The 23,050-nt window shown below is 45.4% G+C and overlaps 1 protein-coding gene across 5 annotated transcripts in view; it reads right to left on the bottom strand.

Annotated features, from left to right (window-relative positions):
* Window positions 1-383: 383 nt before the first annotated feature.
* The window catches only part of FAM20B (FAM20B glycosaminoglycan xylosylkinase), a 41,584-nt gene continuing 18,917 nt past the window's right edge, over window positions 384-23,050 (bottom strand). For 2 of the 5 annotated variants that reach the window (XM_040636252.1, XM_008696825.2), the window contains exons 3-8: window positions 22,707-22,793; window positions 19,409-19,518; window positions 8,612-8,783; window positions 8,093-8,284; window positions 6,319-6,378; window positions 384-4,173 (exon numbers count right to left, since the gene is read on the bottom strand). In XM_040636252.1, coding sequence (XP_040492186.1) covers window positions 3,942-4,173; window positions 6,319-6,378; window positions 8,093-8,284; window positions 8,612-8,783; window positions 19,409-19,518; window positions 22,707-22,793 — 853 coding nt within the window. In that variant the 3' untranslated portion in view covers window positions 384-3,941. The other 3 variants (XM_008696836.2, XM_008696845.2, XM_040636253.1) reach the window with 3 other exon arrangements.

Genomic DNA, 23,050 nt, shown 5'->3' with positions numbered 1-23,050 from the left:
ATAATCATCAGGGCCCTGGTCTCGTCCGTGCCTGTAAAGTACTGTGCTGACGACAAGTTCTTAGGATTCATAATGCTTTACTTCCAAAGAAGCTGCAGGAATGGGCTGAACTACTAAGTATACAAAAAGCACCTAAGAATTATCCAGTGGAAACTTCTGGTAGAGTCACAACCTGGGATGGGCCTTTTGGAGGCTAGTGAGTAAGTGCAAAGGTCTTACTCATCAGATACCATGAAACAGTCCCTGTGCAGGTTTAAGTAGGCGCAGAAGGGGTCATCTTTTTCTGTCCCTTAATGAAACAGACAGGAAATTGGAATAGAGAACACAGAAAATAGCTTGGAAGAAGGAAAAAAAAGGAATAAGAGGAAAAGATGATACATCGATACTTATTAAAATCTTTATTCATTTTTTTTCTTTTTCAGAATTGAAACCCATAGAACACATTAGAAATTTTGGTGCACATCTGTCCTGTTTGGTGTCTTACCAAGCCCAACCTCCCGCCTTGTGACAGCTCGAGAGGAAATCCTGGGCAGATGAAAACAGAGGGTAGTGGTTCCTACGCCTCCCTTTTAAGCAAATAAATTAGCTTCCCACTAAGTTATTCCCAGCTCCCCCCCCTTACATCTTGTATTGGTGAGTAACACCTTAGTTCCTTAAAAACCTGTGGCAGTGGAGTGCCCAGCCCCTGCCTCTCCAACCCAGACGGGAGGCACCGAAGGGAGAGAAACTGGCCTTCTCCTGGACAACAGGCTTCACGGAGTCAGGTCTGTCTGGCTCCCTCGTGTGCCTAGCCACGGCTGGCTCAGCAGAGCTGCCCAGCAGGCGCCGGCGGAATGGTCTTTATCTCACTTCGGGGCCACTCGCAGAGACCGAGGAGAGACCCTTTCACTAGCTTCAAGTTCTTCAGCAACATAAGTCAGTGTTCCCCTGTGTCAAAATAAATACTTTTTCTTGCTACGCTACAGATACGACTATATACATACATATGCCTTTACTCATGTTCCCTGAAGCTCAAGCTCGCTCCCTGACGGATGCCGTTGTACTGCCACCGAGCCGTGGTCACTTACTGGTCAGATGAGACGACAGGAACACTGAGAATGGACGCTGAACGAATATGGTGGACGGGAAGGGAAAGTCAAAAACCTTTTTTCTTCTCTTTTTTTTTTTTTTAAGGAAAAGAAAAGATGAATTTCTTTAGGAGAACGTGTTGTTTAGGTGACACCGAAAAATTGCCACATACAGGATTCATCTTTCCCCAAATAATATGCCATGGATGTACTGAATTCTTCCATTTCCTCCTTAAATTTCATTTGCTCTATTAGTCCTGAGTGCAACAGGGAGAAATGCCTTATTAATATATTATCGAACAATACTCTGAGCAAATCACAGATCCTGTCTATTAATTTGTTTTGCACAGAAAATTATTTATACCCAAACCCACAATATAGCCTCATATTAAAGAACAATTTAGAATAGAGCTTCTATACCATATTTCCCCACTCGAACTCTGGAATAAACGTATTTAAGAAGTGGGAGGAGTAAGGAAATGGCAGTCAGTTCTGATTTTCCTGGCTGGATAATATTAAAATGTATCCACCTCTACCTTTAGATGTTGGCTAGGCAAACCCAACCTAGAGCTGACCAAGAATCCTTCTAGTGACTTGTCTGAGTATAATAGTGCTAAAGAAACCACAAAGAGGGTATGGGGACAAAACTTTAAAAAAGAAATAAAAAGTAGCCTCTTTTTCAAACAGAATTTGGTTTTTGTTAATTTCAGGGCTATATGCTTTTGGTTGGTTTTCTCTAAGATTTGCCCAGACTTAGCTTACTCCAATCCCGATTAAAACGTAAATCTATGTTCCAAGAGTCCTATGACCCCACCCTATCAGTGTATGACTTGAACCGCAATAGATCTGAACACCTCTTAAGATCATGAATTTTAAAACAGCAGGGAACAGAATGAAATTATATATTTTCTGCAGTGTTTCGAAAAAAGGATGAGACATTCCCTCCTGCTTGTTTCCTTAGCAGTACCTTCTGCCTTCAACATTATGAATGAAGCTCCGAGTTCGAGAACAAGTCTTACTCATTCCACCGCGGCATAGCACAGGCGCTGCAGGCCTGCAAGAACACCGGTCCATCGTGCAGCTGAGCTAACATCCACCCAGGCGAGCGCGCCGCCTCCTGCCCGCCGTCTCCCTCCAGCCAGCTCCCCGACGCTCTGGGCGAGCAGTCACGGTATTGTCAAGCTCACCTGGGAATTCTACTTGACGCACACGGTACATGGCCTTAAAACTGGAATCTAAGGCCTCCTTTTGTTAACACGGTTTCAGTGTTTTGTGCTAATACCTTCTTAGACTCAACACCTTCTTTCGTAACTCATCCCATTCTCGTGGATGTCTCAAAATGTACGTACACAGTACAAAAGCACCCTGACCTCAAGCTGTTGTTAACAGTTACAGGTGACTCAGCTGTCTTCCAATGCAAGAAAATGAGGACTTAGATTCTAACCTGTTTTGAAAGGGCGGCTGCCCCACACTGGTCTCTAAAGGCTGGCATCACATTTGCTCCCCACCCCGTTTAATCATGAGCCTCTCCGCCCGACGGGAGTGCAAGGCTGGACCGGCGCCCGGACAGGATGCAGGAGCGAGGGGTCCCCAGGGAGCGGGCACACCGGGCCTGTCCTCCTCGGGCCCCGTGTTGGACGGCAATGGCTCACAGGTCCGACAGGCTCTGCTGGGACACCGACCGAACGGAGCCCGGGCTTCGGCCCCTGACACTTGCGAGCGCTGCCGGGACAGGGACACCCGCGCTCCTCCACCGGTTCCGAACGCCCGCCGAAATTAAATGAGGAAATTAGGGCTTGACATAAATCAGAATCCTAAGGCTCTTCCTGGTCACCTCCCTCATTCTGAGGCCCAGAGAGCTTCAGCGCGCTCTTCCCAGTCGCCAGCAGGGCCCACAGCACAGGGCGGGGCGGCCGAGCGAGGGGCTGGCTTTTCCCGCGAGAAAGGCCCAGACGCCGCCGCCAGACTCCCGGGAAGAGCAGCTTCCGGGAGCGAATGCCTTGAAGGCTGCGGTGGAAATTCATCTCAGATGAGAAAACAAGATGGCAGAGATCGCAGGCAACTCAGCTCCTACTCAAGGTACCAGCTCAGTCTGCTTCGTTAATTCCGAAGGGCTCTGCCGGCTTTGGGCAAAGGGAAAAAGTCCCCAGACGGAGTCCCGCCTGGACGGTCTGCGGCTCACCGGGACACAGCTGCGAGCACGCCGATCTTACTGCGGTTCAAGTCCCGTTTGCCTTTCCGCGCCCGCAGCACGGGCCCCAGACGGTTCGGCGCCGCCTCCCTCGCTCCTCTAAGAGCCTGGAAAGCACTACCAGCCAACGGCTTCGAAGCCCAAGCATCTCCCCTGCTTTCGTCTGTCCCACGAATCCGCCCAAACGCGTACCCCTTCCGGCAGAGCGGGCTGCAAGCTCCGGAGGGGCCGGCCTCCTGGCTGCCGCTCCTCGGGGGCAAGTCCCAGCTGGACTAGTCCCGGCGAAAAAGGACGCAAGAGGTGGCCGAGTGTTTTCAGAACTCCCCGGGGGTGGAGGAAGGACTCTAAGGACGAACTCCAGCTACGCGCTCCAGAACCAAACCCAGCCTTCAGCTACCCAAACGCGACGCCGCTCTCTGTCCTGCGGCGCGAGTTCGGACTGACCCGCCGGGAGGCCGGCGCGGGGGCCGGGGGCCGGGGGGTCCGGCAGGAACGCTCCCGCGGTCTGAAGCCCGTAGTCTTTGCTTTCGTTTCTCCCACAGAATCGCCCGAGGAATCCAAGGCCTCCGTGTCCCCTGTCCCCAGAGCCTGCTGCGGGCCGTGCCGCGCCACCGCATAGCGTTCGGAAGTGATTGTGCTGTTTCTCTAGCTTGTAAGTAGTTCCGCTTATTTTGTGGTGCGGGTTACAAGTGGGAGAGCGGCATCCTGTCCTCCACCAGCACGGCGTCCGGCCCGAACTGGTCCGTGCACTGCTTCACGGTGGCCAGGACGCTCAGCAGCCGCTGCTCCGCGGCGTCCAGGTGCGGCTCGGACAGCACGGGGGCGATGGGGTCGTGGGCCGTGGCGGACTTTAAGGCCGACTTCAGCACGCCATTCTTCAGGGAGTTCAGCCTGTTCCAGGTCGACACCCGAATGCTGGAAGAGAGTGTTGTAAGGGAGGTTACGTGGAACCTCTTACTGTCGAGAGGAGTGTGAAGCCTGCTGGGCAGGCAGAAGTCAAGAAATCATGATGTAAAATGTTTCAACTGAAAAAAAACCTGTTTCTGAAGAACCTCTACATTATGGGGAAAAAGTCACATTACCAAATTTTGGTATTTTTTTCTAAGTAAATAATCAGAGGTATATGCAAAGACTTACACATGTTCATTCCAATGTGTACATAAACTTGTAAGAGTAAAAATGGGACACAATCTGAACGTTCAACTACTGGGAAGCAGTTAAATGTATGGCTTATCCATTCAGGGAATACCATGCAGCCGTCAAAAAGTTTTGAAAATTTAGTGGCTTGAAAAATGCCTGTGATATAATATTGGGCGGGGGGAAAGGGTTGCCGGGGGAAAAAAGTTTTAGTCAAATCTGTGGGGAAAGAAAATGCGTGTGCGTGTACAAACACACACACACACACGCACATGATTAGAACGAAGTCACTATGATGTTACAGGAGTTACCCTGATATCTTAATGGGTAGTTTTAATTTTCTCCTTTTTGTGGTTCTGAATGTAAAAAATTCCTATGATTAGTATTATAATTGAGTTATAGTATCAATATTATGATGCTACCCACTTCCTGTGGGTAACGCGGGAATCACGAGGTAGACACAGAAGTCCGACTCCGCAAGAGGCGGCAGGTCCTGCATCTATTTAAAAAGGAAGAGTGACCTCTGGACAAAGCACGGAAGGGGCGGACAAGCACAGAGGCGGTGGGACTCTGCTATTCTCAAGTCCACGACCAGCGCCCAGAGCATCAGAGCTCCCCTGGGTGACTCAGGCACCGCTCGTCTGCCTCTCGGCCCCCGACTCACTCCCCGTACGTGTATGCGCTGCTCTCATGCGGAGAAGTCCCTGAAGCATCTCTCCGTGGAGCTTTCTCCGCAGACGTCACTGCAGGGATACTGCAGACACTTCTGGCTGCTGCACAAGCAGCTCGGGAGCTGGGGGGAGGAGGTCGTCAGGCAGCGCTCAGCCCGGCCACACTGCCAGCATGAGCAGGCCCTCCTGACACGGAAACCCAAGCCGCGAGTGCAGGCCCACGCTCGTGCCCTGCCGGCAGCCCCGGCAGCTTCTCCCAAGCAGTCCCTCCCTCCGTGATGCCCTGACTCCAGGTGCAAGTCGGTGCCTCAACTTGCACCCTGGAGGGCTGCTTCCTGCTCGCCCAGGGCCTGCGAACTAGCCAATGTCTCTGCTGTCCCCCACCATCCTTCTCCAGAGATGTCCACATCCTAGCCTTGGGGACCGGGTTCCCTTCCAAGTTTGTCCTTCCTTCAGTCTTCTCCCCCAGCCCTAAAAAGTTTCCTTTCACAGTTCACACTTGTATCAGAGCTGCTTTATACTCAACTTTCCTGTTTAACCTACTGCATCTTTTTCAGCTTCTGACTGGACCAGATGGATAACACAATATTACTACAAAAACATCTTCCTTCAAAGATGTGGTTTTTGACTGGCTGTACTACTGCCTATTAATGAAAACAGTTAAGGGGTGCTTGGGTCAACTCTTCATGCAGAACATTGTACTGCTGCTATTAAAAAAAGAGACAAGAGAAACAGCCCGGCTGCCAGGAGGGCGGCCGGGCCCTGAAAAGGAGCTCCTTAGAGTCTGGTCTTTATCTCATTTTGATTTATGTCTTAATTTCTAATTTCTTTGTTTTCTAATACAGACTTTACAAAAATACAGGACCAAGTGCTCCGAAAAAGTTACATTTGGCTTACACGATTTCAAACTGAGATCTGCAAACCACAGGCTGTCTGAGGTAGGGAGTGAGAGGACTTCAAACCCCAAGGTAAACGCGATACAGGGACGCAGACTGTACGAGAGTTCTGGCAGGGAGAGGATCATATCCTGATATGAAAACAAATACGAATGTGTATTACTGAACAGACTGAAAATTTCTATTCATACGAAATTTGAAATGAATTTTGAGCTCCAGGGATTCTGGGCTGGAAAAGCATGAAAAGCACTTGCTCACGTCTTAGGAAGTTTTAAGGCCCAGGAAACGGATGTATTGTTACAAGAGCCGGGAAAGGAAGACGACACAGGCCGATATATCTGCTGTGCGGAACTTACATGCAACACTGATAGAGGGGGGCAAGAATGCTTCTCTCATCCAGCGACGGGTTCCCAAAGCTGAAAATTAAATTAAAACTTAGTGAATGACTTAGTGGCACTGGTTGCCTTCTGAGCATCAAAGCACGAGCAAATTCTCTACGACGACCCAAATGCGATCCCAGATAATTTCATGCTCCCACGGCTCAAATCATTTAAATTAAAAATAAACGGGCCATAACCAATCAGACACAGGATTCCTAAGAGTCTGCACTGCGGTATCAAACAACAGACGCCTTCATTTACAGGCCTCCTGTCTCCTGCCGGCTACGGCAGGTGAAGCGGAACCACAGAACGTGGTGTGGCGCCCACGGACCAAAGGGAGGACCCGAAGACCTGGAGGGGTTTTTTGGGGCAGGGGAGAAATTAAGGTTATTCACACGGTCCCACTAACGTGCAGATGGTCGTCACTTGTAACAAGTTACACTTGTTCTACTGGAACTCACCAATCAGAAAAGAGAAGGATCATCCTAGCCCTACAAGCAAGTATATGGCCAGATTCAAACCGGACAAACGGCTCACGGAGGCTGAGAAAACGGTGATTCCAAGCAGCTGTAAAAATGACCTTAGCAGTAATTCAGTTACACGAGGGGAACTGGTTCTGGAAAAACTCTCAACTTTCTACTTCTCTCCTGGAAGCTCACGTTCATAGCTGGAAATCTGGGAGCCCTGAGCACAGCGCAAGCCCTCAGCTAATAAACGGCAAACACGACCATTTCCACGTGTATTTCCACAGTGCCCACGATCATTAAACACACACACACAAAAGATCACGTTTATAAGTCAAGGTAAAGGTTTTCAGAAGCGTATGTAGCACTGGCCTCTCCCTGCTCTGCTGTGTCTGCCGACCCCACTTTCTGCAGGTGTCACCCCCTTTCACGGAGCACGAGGCACCGGGGTTCAGGGTAACACGGGGGCACTATCAGCAAGCGCCCCTTGGGCGTTCTTCTCCGAGGACCCGTGTCTCAGGTTATTCTCAGCAACCAACGTTAGTGGTAGTGACCTAGAGCCTGGACAACTCTGGGCTCCGAGGAAGTATTCTATTTAGCAAACACTTATTAAATGTAACTAAAAGTACAGTACTGAATCGGGCACCACGGAGAAGGCAGGGGGTGCACTGAAAATATAATATGCTCTTCAAAGAGCCCACCCCTAAAAAATTAAGGAACATTCATTTATTCAAAATAAATAAGACTGTCTTAATTGGGATAAAAGTAACTTGTTTTTATATATCAAAAGAAACTGCTCTTCTCATGATCGTAAAAAGTCTGGGCCTAGGCTGCCATAAATATAGCAAAACATCCTATCAAACGAAGTAATTTTTTAAACTGCGTGAACCTTTGGATAGAATCAATTTAACAGGAATTAAATTTCATGTTCTATTAAATAGTATTTCTCAAGATCCTAGACATCATCGTCAAGGAAGAATGACATAGGTAGCAATACATCAAAGATCCTGGCGTCCAGCTGTCTGTGTTGAGAATCACAGAGTCTTGAATTCCTCGGAAAAAATCCCACTTCTTCATTTTTTAAAGTCCTCAGAACCCTGAGGGCGGAGGGAACATGAACCCTGAAGAGGATGGAAGGATGGGTGCCAAAAACAAAGACCCTGACCAGAAATGGGAAGGACACCTTCTGTCAACTGTGTCCTGGACGTTTCCCGGGATACTCTAGAAAATGTCCTTCTTGTATACACAGAAAGCCCTGAATGACGAGGATGGCCCTGTGGTCCTACCTTTTTGCATTATCGAGAAGGATGAGCATACTAGCGCCTTCGTCATCTTGAAAACTCTCGTAGTGGTGGCGGTCAGCATTGCCAATCAGGTAATCAAAGATGGCGGTGTCAATGATGTCCAAGAGGCGGGGGCCCGAGTCATAGGGGGATGTTTTCTTCACAGCATCGCAGTAGCTCTCGTCGTACTCCCACCTGGAGGCAAGGGGCACCACCAGGGTTACTGAGTGCTAGCACTGTACCTGGCATGGTTTTGTCTTGAGAGAGAGAGAGAACGCAAGCAGGGGGCAGGGGCAGAGGGAGAGAGAGAATCTCCAGCAGACTCTGCACCCACCATGGAGCCCTACATGGGGCTCGATCTCACGACCCTGAGATCACGACCTGAGCTGAAATCAAGAGTTGGATGCTTCAAAGACGGAGCCACCCAGGTGCCCCTGTAGCTGGCCCTGTTTAAATCACAGAGAAGAGACGTCCCTGCCTGGCAGGTCTGCCCCCCAAGTGGTGGCTCACAGGAGCACTCACCTGGCCAGTTTGCCCTCGCGGTAAGTCCTGCCCCACGGGTGTCGGTGTTTCTGCAGAGGCCACACATCTGGAAGCCAAAGTGTGACAGATCCCTCCATCGTGTCCCCGTCAGCACAAGCTGGCTCTGTTTCTCGGCAGTAATAACACTTCCCATAGAAGCAAGTGTTATTTCCTATGGGAGAGAAAGGAGCCAAATACACTTAAGGAAAAAAGGAAGATTCCGAATTCTCCCCAAGGATGTAGGAGGGAGCAGCTAAGAGAGCAGATACTGTAAAAACAATGATCCTGAATGATAGTTAAACATTTATTTCCTACACAGGTCATAAAAAAGCACACAGTGAAAAAAAAAAAAACGTCAAAGGGTAGGAAAGGAAGTATATGAAAGTCTCCTTGCCCTCGGGGCCCTGCTACCCAGTCCCCCTCCCGGGGGTCAAAGGGCGTCACCACTGTTTTTCTGAACTCACTCTAAGTAAAGGAAAATCATGCCCTCTCCTCTTCTGTCAGGACCGACACTTTGGCCGGAGTGCCCAGGGGAGGGAGAGTGGGCCCATCCAGGAACAGGCTCCGGGCTGGGAATGTGGGTACTTGGGGGTGGGGTGGGGTGTCAAGCAGATAAATAAATACAACAAGGATAATGGGAACAAGGTTTCTCACAGATGGAGACGGGAGATTAACACACGGAAAGGGAGAAAGCCAAAATAAATCTTGTGGTGTTGAATTAGAACTGGACTGGAGCTATCGGTCAGAACAGAGATATAGAAAAAGATACAGGTGTGTGTGTGTGTGTGTGTGTACACAGCTTTCCTCCTTCTGTCCCTCAAGAGAGCTTGGAAACAATGGTAACCAGGCAGCAATAGCAATAGACACCCGGCACTCATGTATTAGTTTCTAAATATCATTTTACTACTATATTAAAAGGATCCAGGACTCCTTGGAAAAACCAGTTACTCTAGGGCTGGGGCAGAGAAAGCACAAATGAGCCTGGGCCCTACTGCTATGCCAGGGTAAGGAGGCCCTCAGAGAATGATGGGGACATTGCAAAGGACCTGCCAGACAGTGTGCAGGCCTTCCCGCTGTCAAACCTGGGACAGCCATGAGCATCAAATAACAGCAAATCATAACTTAGTAAATTAAGAGTCTGAGAGTTCACAGTGACATAAACAAATAAGTAAATGTGGGTCATAGGGGAAGAGTTCTACCCTTTAATAGAAAGGTGACTATTAAGTCCACAAGGAACAATAAAATTAGGAAATAACTATTTGACAACTATGACAGTAGTAGCTGATTCAGGCGAGAGTTACCGATGAATGCTAAAACTGGTGGTAAGAGTTTGATGCAGACGGAGTATTTACACAGTTCTAGACTATCTCACTACAAAGTACTTCGTTAATAAAATTCTTATTAGGGGCGCCTGGGTAGCACAGCGGTTAGGCGTCTGCCTTCGGCTCAGGGCGTGATCCCGGCGTTATGCGATCGAGCCCCACATCAGGCTCCTCCGCTATGAGCCTGCTTCTTCCTCTCCCACTCCCCCTGCTTGTGTTCCCTCTCTCGCTGGCTGTCTCTCTCTCTGTCGAATAAATAAATAAAATCTTTAAAAAAATAAATAAATAAAATTCTTATTAACTGGACACTGGAGAAACCTTACAGGGACCTACCATCTTAAGCAAGGGAAACAAGTTAACATCACCAGTAATGGGACACGGCAACGATCTCCTTCGTGTGCCTCTGGACAGGATGTACCGAGAAGAGCACAACAGCTTCCCGTCAGCATTTTTAAATCACGAGGAGATGTCAGGCACACTCAAATAAAGAGATACTCTATAAAGTAACCGACCCGCACTCTTACCGAATGTCAAGGTCATGAAAAAATAGGGAGAGTGAGGAATTGTTCCAGACCGACAGAGGCTAAAACGACATGACAACGAATACATGAGTTCCTAGACTGAGTTCTGGACTTCGACAGGGCATTACAGGGACAAGTGGCAAGTGAACAGGGTCTGTGGGTTAGACGCTGGTGCTGCAGCAGCGTGCGTGTCGCTGGTGATCGCTGGATGCGGCTGCGTAGGTGAGAGTCCTGGTGGTTAGGAAGTCCTGACGTCTGCACGTCGCACGCTATTCTCAAATGGTCTGAAAGCATTAACAATGAAGGAATCTGGGGGACTCTGGACCATCTCTGCGACTTTTATACAAATCCAAAATTATCTCAAAATGAAAAGTTTAAAAAACAAAAACGATCTAAAAAGGTAAGTAATGCCTTCTCGGCGCTCCATCCCTATTAAATACAGCCATCAGATGAGCTGATCTCCTGCCTGTAAACCCCTCACCTACTCCTTTAATGACTGTTCACGTGCTCACGCACTTGTGTCCCTGAAGAGACGAGCAGCCCTCAAGCCTTACTATTTCCAACCCCTGGCACAGCATACACTCCACACCCACCCTCGAAGCTGATTCTATCATTCTATCTTAAAAACGTTTCTAGGTAAAGAATATTTGAACTGATAAACAATATATATAATGTTTATAATTATAAAAATAAAAAACTTACAAATTTAACTTGATCCCATCAGAAATACCAACAGATCTTTTAAAGGGTAACTGGATTTTTTTTTTTTTTTTTTTTTAGTATTTTATGTATTTACTTGAGAGAAAGAGCAAGTGAGAGGGAGCATGGGGGGGTGCGGGCAAAGGGAGAAGCAGACTCCCTGCTGAGCAGGAAGCCTGACTTGGGGCTTGATGCCAGGACTGTGAGATCAGGATCTGAGCAGAAAGCAGACGCTTAACCAACTGAGCCACCCAGGCGCCCCTGGATAAGATGATTTTTAAGGTCATAAGGAAAAAGAAAGAACTGCTAGCAATCTCTTAAAATAAATAGCAAAGAGAGGGGACTAATCTTACCAGGTATAAAGCACAGATCAACTCATGACCAGATACGAGCAGAACAGAAAATCCAGAAACTAAAACACATAGAAATGAAAATTTATTTCAGTGGGAAAAAATCCCCAACCAGCTGGAGCCATAATTCATTCCACATGCTAGGATAAATTCTAAAACTATTCAAAAACCTAGATGTGAAAAATAAAACTATAAAAGTACTTAAAATAAAAAAGGTGGAATTCTTCCATAATCTCCAAGTGAACAAGGCTATGATTCACAATCAGAAAATCTCTAAGAAAAGATGGATCGATTCAATTAAAAACAAACAAAAATGCCTATAAGGCAAAAAAAAAAAAAAAAAAAAACCCAAACCACCCACCCACACCCACACCCACAAAACCATAAGCAAAATCAAAAGAAATTAAAGAACTGGGAAAAAATATTTATATCACAAAGGACTACCCTCCCTGTGTATGAGCTCTGTCTCTATTGAGAAGACCAGGGGCAGAGCTGAAAATGAACAAAGGATACACAAAGACAGGTAAAAGAAAATACAAATGGCTCTTAAATAAAAAGCTGCTACATGTGAAACAGACAAAAGCCAAAGTTTGGAAACACGCTGCTGGTGATGCTGGCGGAACAGAGGCATTCTCACAAGTCACTACTGGGAATGTAAACTGGTTCAACATCTAGGTAAGAGTGCTTGTGCCCTTTGACCCAGTGCTTTCACTTCTGGATATATCTGATCATGTGTGAATTAACATATGTACAAGTTAATTCTGGGCGACACTGGTTATAAAAAAAAGGATTGGAACTTTTATGTCTAGAGGTCTTTAAATGAATTATGGTAGATCCATAGGACACAGCACTTTGCAGCTGGTAACACAACAAAAGAATGAAGAAGCTCTTTATGTGATAATCAATTTGTAAGATCTATTAGGTAAAAGATATATTAGGTAAAAGAATAAGATGCAGAAGAATGTACAGTGGGACATATGTTTTATAGAATGGCAGTTAAATAAAAATGTATATTCCTATTTTGTACAAAAAGGACATAAAGAAATTACCAAGAGATGACCACTGGGAGGAAGGAAAACGAATGGAGGGATGAAAGGACAACTTTTCATTGCAATCTTTCTAACATTTTCTTAAAAATTTTGAGTTATGTGAATGGATTATTGATACAAAAAACAATAAAAAAACAAAGCAAAATACTGCTTGGTGTAGGATGCCTGCTGCCCACCTGACAAAATCCGAACTCCTGAGTTTGGTAAGACCCTTCATAAGTGAATGGAGTATGTGTACTGGTTGAGTGGGAAGTAGGGTCAGGTTTCTGGGGTTAAAATAGGCACCATCAACAGTCATTAGACAAGACGCTGGGCATGTGAGCTTACCTCTCTAAGCTTTCTCTGTAAAATGGATACCAGCCCTACCACGGAAGAGTAAACGAGAGAGATAATCCACAGTAATGCCCAGCACAAAGCCTGACACACTGGCCGAGACCAATCAATGCCGGCTATTTATTATTAATCATCTCGCTCCCATCTCTTTCCAGACTTCAATATCCCCATTTAACTAGGCTCTGAATCTTTTATTATTTCCTGGATTTTGTAACTTTTATAACTGGCTTTCTGATCGCCTTGGTCTCCGTGCTCTCCTTGGACAAACTACCACCTCTAATAACCAAATCTAAACCTCCAGCCCACACTTCTCTCCTGAACTGGAGACCAAGTCTAAAGCACCTAAATGACTCATCAACATTTACTCCGGATGCTCCTGTCAAGGTAAGAGTCGGTGGCCAATTCCACTGTGCAGAACCGCGTTCTTGGACACCAGCTCTGTATCCTACAATTCAACTCAGTTCTGACACTTTCTTACCCAGAGATGGCATCAGATTCCACAGGTTAAAGGCTCAGTCCTTTACTGTGCTCCAATTCACATGCCAGCTGCAAGTCTGGGTTGTCACCCGCGCTTCTGACTGGCTTATAAATCAGAGGCTTTCACAAGCCCCATCCTGGGGTTTGATTAATTTGCTAGGGCAGAAGAATATGCAATGGGGAAAGGACCACCTCTTCCGTAAATGCAGTTGGGAACACTGGACAGCCACACGCAGAGGAATGAAACTGGGCCACTATCTCATACCATACACAAACATTAACTCAAAATGGACTGAAGACCTGAATGTAAGACCTGAAACCATAAAACTCCCAGAAGAACACACAGGCAGTGAGCTCCCTGACATCAGTCTGGGTGATGAGGTGAGGATTTTTTGGTTGTGATACCACGAGCAAAAGCAACAAAAGTGAAAATGAACAAGCAGGACTACATCAAACTAAAAAGCTTCTGCACAGCCAAAGAAACCATCAACAAAATGAAAAGGGGCTAGTACCCAAAATATATAAATTCACACAACTCAATAACAAAAAAAATCTGATTAAAAAATGAGCAGATCTGAATAGACCATCCTTCCAAAGAAGACATACAAGTGGCCAATAGGTACATGAAAGATGTTCCATCACTGGTCACCAGAGAAATGCAAATCAAAACCTCACCGAGACACCATCAAACAGACAAATAAAAACTGTTGGTGAGCACGTGGAGAAAAGGGAAGCCTGTGTACCACGGGTGGGAATGTGAGCGGCGCAGCCACTAAGGGTCAACACGACGGAGGTTCCTCAAAAAGCTAAAAAGTGGAACTACCATATGATCCAGCAATTCTACTTCTTGAGTATCTGAAAAAAAAAAAAAGAAAGAAAACACTAACTTTAAGAGATCCTGCACATCCACGTTCACCACAGCATTACTTACAATCGCCAAGACATGAAACAACCTAAGTGTCCGCCGATGCGTGAGGGAAGAAGACGGCTACAGATGCCCAACGGAATGTTACTCCGCCATAAGGAAGACGGAGATCTTGCCATTTGCAACAACATGGATGGACTCTGAGGGCGCTATGCTAAATGAAACAAGTCAGACGGAGAAAGACAAATACCATATGTTCTCACTTACATGCAGAATCAAAAAACAAACAAACAAAAAAATCCAAAATCAAGTTTGTAGATACAGAGAACAGACTGGTAGCTGCCAGAGGTGGGCAAAATGGATGAAGGGGTCAAAGGCACAATTGCAGTACTAAGATAAATATGTCCGGAGATGGAAAGTATAGCATGGCCGCTTGTAGTTAATAATACTACAATGAAAGCTGCTAAGTGAATAGATCTTGAGTTCTCATCCCAAGGGAAAGATTCCGTAACTATGTATACTGATGGACGCTAACCAGATGTTGTGGTGATCATTTCACAATACATAACATTTCAAGTCATTACCATGCATACAACTATGCTGTTTGTCAATCATACCACAATTAAAAAAAAATGGCGGGGAGGCTCACAGGACTCAGGAAATCAGTTTACTCACTAGATTACTGGTTTATTACAAAGGATACGTCTCGAAAGCCTGATGAAGAGATACACAGGGCAAGGTCCCAGACCAAGGAGCTTCTGTCCTCATGGAGCTTGGGGCCTGGCCAGTGGCACATGGAATCATCCTGGTTCACCAACCTGGAAACTCTCAAACCCCATACTATTGGGGTTTACATGGAGGCTTTCTCATGTAGGCATGATCTATTATTAACTCTATTCTCAATCCCTCTCCCCTCTCTGGAGAATGGGCGGCAGGAAGCTGAAAATTCCGAGCTTCCAACTATGGCTTGTCTTCCTGGTGACCGGCCCACCTGGAGTCACATCATTAGAACAAGAGATACTACTCTTTGTGCTCTTATGGCTTAGGAATTTACCAGGGTTTTACGAGCTATGTCAGGCACCGGGGGTGGCAGAGACCAACACAGATATTTCTAGTTATTTCACACAAGGAAACAAAATGTCCAAACGTGATTCGTGATCTTCCTCCTCTTCATACACGCCTAAGAGCGCGAACAGCTTTGTTACACGCTGAGTCATCAAGCCAGGACTGGGGAGTCATTCTTAATTTCTTCCTTCTCGCTCAGTTGTCCCTCTCAGCCCAAATGTTCGCCAGTCCCATTCTACCCGCTGAGTGTCTCTTACCGCTTCCGATCCGCTGTCCTTGCTTAAGCTGTGACGCGCCCTGCGCAGGCGGTGAGCACAGCAGCCGCCACGTGCTCCCAGCTCTCACCTCACCCCCTTCCCAGGGCAGCCTCCACGATGCTGCCGCGGCCAGTTTTCCAGAATTCCAATCTGATTTTCCCATGCTCCAGCTCCTCTTTTTTTCTGTCTAAGGAAAGAGTCTCCCGGTGCAGCACGAGGCCCGTCACTGACACTGTCCTGACCATCTCCCTTCACTTCGGCTCAGCTACACAGTCCCCTGAGCTTGCCACGGGCTTCTCGTGCTTTTCAGCACCCTTGTCTATGTGCTGCCCTCACCTGAAGCAGGGTTATTTCAGGGAAACTGTGCACTGGATGGGAACAAAATTACATTCTTATTTTCATTAACTTTTTTCTTTTTTTTTTTTTTAAGATTTATTTATTTGAGAGAGAGAGAGCCCACGAGCGTGCGAGTTAGGAGAGGGGCAGAACGAGAGGAAGAGAAAGCCTTAAGCAGACTCTGCGATGAGTGTGGAGCCCGACACGGGACTTGATCCCATGACCCTGAGATCACGACCTGAGCTGAAACCAAGAGTGAGATGCTTAACTGACTGAGCCACCCAGGCGCCCCTTTATTTTCATTAACTTCTCTCTGAAACTTAGCATTCCTTCAATTATGATAGTAGGAAGCAAACCATGGTGGTATTAGCATTACCTGTGACTTTCCACCAGAAGAAACCACAGACTTTTCATATGGTATTAGCATTGTTGCAGACATTGCAAAGTATCACTAATACTCAGCCTGAGATTATGACAGTTACTGGATCACTGCTAGATCTCTTATTTAACGTGTTAAAGAATAACAGAGCACATGCTAGTATATTGCAACCTTTGAATTTCTGATAACGAAACTAGATTTCAATATTATTGGTTTCATTTGTAAGTCTATGTATTCGAATGTATGTATTTAAAAACACTACTGTAAGGAAAGATCCCCAAGCTTCTCTAGCATGCCAGGAGTCAACAGTACAAAAAGGTTAAGCGTCTAGACACCTAGGACGCTCTTTCCCACTGTACTTCCCTGAGGGATTGCTATTCTCCCTTTAGTCCTGGATGAAACACCGCCTTCACTGAGGAACCATCACCCTGACCCACCGTCTCCCCGTCCCAACCATGCCGTCACAGGCCCTCTGGACATGTCTGGCTTCCCCATCAGATGAAGCTCCTCGGAGGCAGGGAGATGTCGTTCCTTTCTGGATATTCAGCACCTAGTTCAGAGCCTACCGCACAGACGTGGAATGAAATTTTGTTAGAACTGTGTTGGAAGCATATACAAGAATATAAGCAGATGAAATATGCGAGAGTCTGAAAGTCCACGTCTGAATCCTGGCTAAGAGTTAGTAGCTATGTGACTCAGGATAGTCCTCCAACTCTTCTGAGCCTCTTTCTCAGAATAAAATGTGGGTAAATCTCCCTTACTTACTGCCCTCTTTTGTCAAGACGATCAAAATAAGGTAATTGTGTGAAAGTGCTTCGTCAGGTTGCAAGGGTTACGCAGAAGTTCGTTATTATATCAAGTTATCTAGTAACGTATTTTTAAGAATTGTGCTAAGGTCAGCTCATTATTTAAAACCTATCTCTAGTGCAATCCCTCTATCTGCCTGAAGGTTTGTGTGCCCCCAAATTCAGATGTTGAACCCCTAATCCCAGTGTGGTGGTATCTGGAGGTGGGACTTTTGGGAGGAGCCCTCAGGATGGGATTAGTGCCCTTCTAAGAAGAGACAGGAACGACGATTCCTCTCATTCTCTCTCTGCCGTGTGAGGACACAGCAAGACAGCAGCGGACTGTAAACCAGCAGGAGGGTCCTCACCACCACCCTGATCTCGGAATTCCCGCCTCCAGAACTGTGAGGAATAAATCTCTACCTTTTTTTTTTTTTTAAAGATTTTATTTATTTATTCAATAGAGATAGAGACAGCCAGCGAGAGAGGGAACACAAGCAGGGGGAGTGGGAGAGGAAGAAGCAGGCTCATAGCCTGATGCGGGGCTCGATCCCATAACGCTGGGATCATGCCCTGAGCCGAAGGCAGACGCTTAACCGCTGTGCCACCCAGGCGCCCCTAAATCTCTACCTTTTAAGCCACTTCGTCCATGATGTCTTGTGACGTCAGCCCCCACTAAGACACTGCCCTGTGCTGCAGGCTGTATCCAGAAGCTCGTTCCCCAACTGTACCAATCCTGTGTACTTTCAGGTCTTTAGGCCCTCGTTCCCCTTATGACGTCCTATTATATCGCCTCACGCCCTTTCCTCTTTGCTGCCTGAGTAGCTCTTACTGATTCTTCAATACTCAGTCTAGTTGCTAACAGTCTCCTCTACAAACCTTTTCCTGGCCTCTCCATCCCCCACACCTGGCATCACGTATGAGAGTTAACCTTCCGTGAGTCTCCAGAGAGTGGGGACTCTGGCCTATTCTTCCTGACCTCCTCTCATCCATCAGGAATTCATGTCTGCCTGAGCATAAAACCGGACAAGCAAAAGTGATTAGAAAACATACAAAACAGGGGCGCCTGGGTGGCACAGCGGTTAAGCATCTGCCTTCGGCTCAGGGCGTGATCCCGGCGTTCTGGGATCGAGCCCCACATCAGGCTCTTCCGCTGTGAGCCTGCTTCTTCCTTTCCCACTCCCCCTGCTTGTGTTCCCTCTCTCACTGGCTGTCTCTATCTCTGTCAAATAAATAAATAAAATCTTAAAAAAAAAAAAAAAAAGAAAACATACAAAACAAATCAGTGACACCGTCCGCTTTGGGTTATTTGTAAGAAGAGCCTTAGCCTTAGCCTTGCAGGTTTAAATTCTGAAAGATGACTCTGTCACAAGTCCTTTAAATATTCAATTTCACCTCATTTCAAATATGAATCCATTCATTCTAGCAAAGCAAGGTGAAATTCATCTGGCAATGTCTGTTTCCACAATCATATCGTAATGCAGAGCACTGAGAATGTCACCACGATGAGGCTGAGACAAGAGACCACAGCACCTCTGACTTCTTCCCATTCTCACCGTGCCCATGAGGAGAACAGGAGTAAGAAGTTTAGCTCAGATGCCTTACCTCAGAGTGAGAGAACAGAGCACAGAGGCCGGAGGGACCAGAGTCAGGTCAATACACAGTGGGTTACAGGCTGACCCTTGCAGGGTAGCAAAAGGCAGTGGTGACCTTCCAGGCCCAAATCCAACCCTGCAAGGGCATTTCTGACGCTCTTGCAGAGCTACCTTACCGTTCCCTCAGTTCTAAGGAGACAGTTCCCAAGACATTACACGTATATGAAAAAACCACCAAGTCAATGATATACATACAATAACTGATTCAGGCCAAAATCTGAGTTTGAGATTTACTTTAAGATCAGGCAGAAGGAGGGGCACCTGGGTGGCTCAGTCGGTTAAGCAGCTGCCTTCGGCTCAGGTCATGATCCCAGGACCCTGGGATCGAGTCCTGCTCAGCTGGAAGCCTCCTTCTGCCCCTTCCCCCTGCTCATGCTTGCTCTCTTTCTTAAATAAATAAAGAAAACCTTAAAAAAAAGAGATCAGGCAGAAGGAAATGAAGTTATTACCTACTTACACTATCAGTAAATGACCTCACTTCCCAACTTCACAGACACAACCAAGTACATGTTAGGGAAAACTTTCACTTTCTGGCCACCTACCATTAGATCCATTTCCCCCAGCAGCTTGAAAACAAGGGGCCCGATTTGCTTTTGTACTCCCTTGAATTCTTCAATTCTTAGAAGTCACAAACCAGCTTGCTCGATGATGTCCCGCTTAACTTATTAACTATTCCCCTATTTCAATGTCCTCTATAATCTTACCTACGGTTAGGAAGGTGCTCAAGAGCTGCTCCGTGGCAACGGGCTTGATCTCTGTCCGTAGATTAACAAATCTGCCAACCACCAAGGGGGCTCGGCGGAAACCCAGAATCCTGGTTTGGGAGGTTGAAGAACACAAGAGAAAAATCTTTGGGGGGTGTATTTTATGAAGTAGTCTTAGAAAAGATATTGCTGACTGGTAAGTATATTTATGTATATTTATATTTATACATACTTTAAAGATTTTTTTTTTTAAGTAATCTCTACACCCAACGTGGGGCTTGAACTCACGACCCCGAGATCCAGAGTCCCATGCTCTACTGACTGAGCCAGCCCAGCACCCCTGCAGGTAAATATATTTTAAAGGTACCTATATTTAAGAGTTTAATATCAAGATGTATGTAATTTATTTTAATATGCGCTTCCGCAAAAAGGATAAGGCAAATCTAGCAAAATGTGAGCAACTGCTAAATCTGGGGAATGGGTATACGGGTAGATAAACTATTCTAATTTGTTAGAAATTTTTCATAGTAAAACTTTTAAATAAATTTTAACAAAGCATTAAAAAAAATGGGCTTAAGCCCATATATGGGTTCAAAGCTTTGGATAAAACAGCACATTGGCTGAAAACTATATAGATTAATCTAAAAGGATAAACCCAAAGGACAACTATATACAGATATATTTGAAGATACTTCTCTCTAATGGTCTAAAAGTACAACCTCACGGTTGAGTAAAATAATTTTTTAACAAATGAAGTTTCCTGGCTAAAAAATACACACTCACTGAAGAAAACCTGGAGCGGCAGGATTTGGAACAAACAAAAGTTATGATGAGGAAAATAAAGATCATCCATAATTCCACCACCCAGAAATAAGTACTGACATGTTGTCATATGAGCGTTTTTTCCTTTACATATATATATAAACACATACACACTCTTGTGTATAGACACACAACTGAGATCATACTATATGTAGTTTTGTATCCTGCTTTTCACTCATCATTATGTTATGACCTTTTTCTCATGTCATGATAAAACCTTTCAAAACAGCTGCATAAAGAAATAATCCATTGTTCAGGGCTGACTATCTTAAACTCAGTCTTCGAAAAGCCACAAAAGCAAGGAGATCAACAGATGGGTCAAAATAACATAAAAATCGAGAGAATCTCCCGAGGCCAGAGAAGGTGGTTAAATCCCAATGTAATGGAGAAACAGCAACCCACAGCAGAAAAGGATCAGGGGCCGTGGACGGCAAAGAGAGCTGGCAAGTCCTTTTTCTCCTCACTGACCACCGCCAGGCCAAAGACCAGCAGCCCGTGTAGGCTGAGGGGCCATGTCACGGCGGCACTTGAGCTTGGCTGGGTGGCAGTTAACAAAGCGGGTAGGGGGCCTGGCTAGAGAAGAACTTTCAGACTTTGAGGTAGGGAAGGACTCTGAAACACAAGACTCCCCAGAGCACAAGTCACGAACTGAAACATCAGTATATTTAATTAACATCAATGGGAGTGATTTCTGCACAAAGACTACTTCACTTTAAGTTAACAAACAGCTGTTGTGTTGTGAAAAGATAAGGAGATGTTAAATTTTGCTAATAATAACTGGGGAAAAACAAACGGCACTAAAAACGAGGTACCACTTTACACAGATTAACACAAACTCGTGTGCTGGGTAGTATGAACTATTGGTATAGATGGGAAAATGACCTTCACGCGCTGCTGGTGGCCGTCAATTGGGAAACAGGGTTTGGGAATGAAGAAAACAGGGAAACCAATGAGCTCTTGGAAAGACTGATTCTAGCACGCTTTTAAGTGAGGAGCAGGACTTACCCAATTCTCTGCCCCTAGGTCTTAAAAAAGGCAGTGAAAATTCATGGTATTGTGAACAAACATTTATTTAACCTTTTCTATTATCAACTGGATATTTAGACTGCTACTATTTTTTCACTACTGAAAATGCTACAGCAAAGATCCTGGATATATGTAACTTTGCATTTCATTATTTCTCCAGGGCACTTCCTAGAAGTATCTTCCTAGAAATATCTTAGATATTTTAGATATTAGATATGAGGTAGTTACTCATCCAAAGGATAGGAGCATTCAGGTTTCCGATACATGATGCCAGAGTTCTTAAAAGAAAGACTGAACCGATTAACAATGCCACAAGCTGCATCGGAATCTCAACTTTTTTTTTTTAAATCCTGGCCATGTTCAGCAAAAGAAAATAATATCTCATTGTTTCAACTGGATTTGTTGTTGCTGTTACTGGTGAGGATGAACCCCCCGCCATATTTATTAGCAACTGATCATTTCTATTCAGTCAACTGTGTCCTTAGATCATTTTCTATTAAAGTTTAGCATATATACAGATTTGAATAAACATTTATACATTAAGGTGGTTAATGCCTGGATTACATTAGATTCAAGTATTTTCTCCTAGTTTGCTTTTAAACTTGATGTTTCATGACATAGGAGTTAATTGTATTTAGCGGAGTCTACTGAATGGCTTTTCCTTTGCAATTTTTCAATCATTGCTTTTATGCCTAGAAAATCCTTCCTAATCCAGAAAAAGACAAAAATTCACCTTTATTTTCTTCTGGTTTCCTTTATATATTCATTTGACCAATATTGTGAATATTTCTTTTAAAGTCTGTCAATACGCCGTGATGAAGGAGCTGCCCGGAAGAGCAAGTAGCTACCAGACACTCCAGTTACCAGGCTCCTGGCGAGCCCTGCGCTGGAAAAATATTAATTTTCCTAGTTAGCTTACACATTTCAAATTTATATCCATTCTTCTTTTGGAATTATTCTGGTTACTGAAGCCAAGCATATTTTGTATGAAGGACAGTCATAGTATATGTTATGCTGTATGCTTCTATCATGTGGAGATAAGTGAATATTACTTACTTAAAACAAAAATAGAGCAAAAAAAAAACAAAAAAAAACCCGTACTGTCAGGCTCAATTAATGATCAATTCAATTTAGGGACCTGAGTTCCAATTCTGGTTTTCATCCTGCCATTTTATTTACCAAGAATATCTTTACTCATGGTGGCAGGGGGCATACCAGAATAAAATGATCTTAAAACGTGCAGAGTGAAAATATTTACTCTCGTACTCTAAGAACCATCCAGATTATGAAGGACTCATGCAAATTTAATGGAATCCGCCAATCAGCTATCTCGAGTAGGTACCAAGTCAAAGTTACTAGTGTTGCTCCCTTTAGAAGGAGTCCACAAGTCCTCTCCAGGAGGTTTTTAAAAGGAAACAAAGCAAACGTAACCCTCCGTGATGACACATACCTGTCCAAATGAAAGGCTGCTACCTCTGCATTGTGTCTATCATAACCAGCATATGGCTCCCCTTCTACCACATAGTCTCGGTTATACCTGCAGAGTGAATGGGAAGCACAGATGTAGATGTGAATTACATCGGCACCACACGGGACAGCACAACACAACGTTAGTAAGCCTCAATCTGCCCTGCGACGCCTTCCCTGTCAAATCTGAGCAGCTGTGGATTGGGACGAACCACTGGTAGAGGGGCTGAAGAAGTGGAGAAGGAAACTAGATTTCTCTATGTGCCTCATCAATCACTCTATGAATAAAACATGCAAGATGTTATTTCTACCACTCTAAAAGACTTT

Source organism: Ursus maritimus, unplaced genomic scaffold (genome assembly GCF_017311325.1).
Source record: "Ursus maritimus isolate PB19 unplaced genomic scaffold, ASM1731132v1 scaffold_2, whole genome shotgun sequence".
NCBI lineage: Eukaryota > Metazoa > Chordata > Mammalia > Carnivora > Ursidae > Ursus > Ursus maritimus.
Note: the sequence above shows the minus strand (reverse complement) of the source record. Positions and strands in the feature narration are given on the sequence as shown.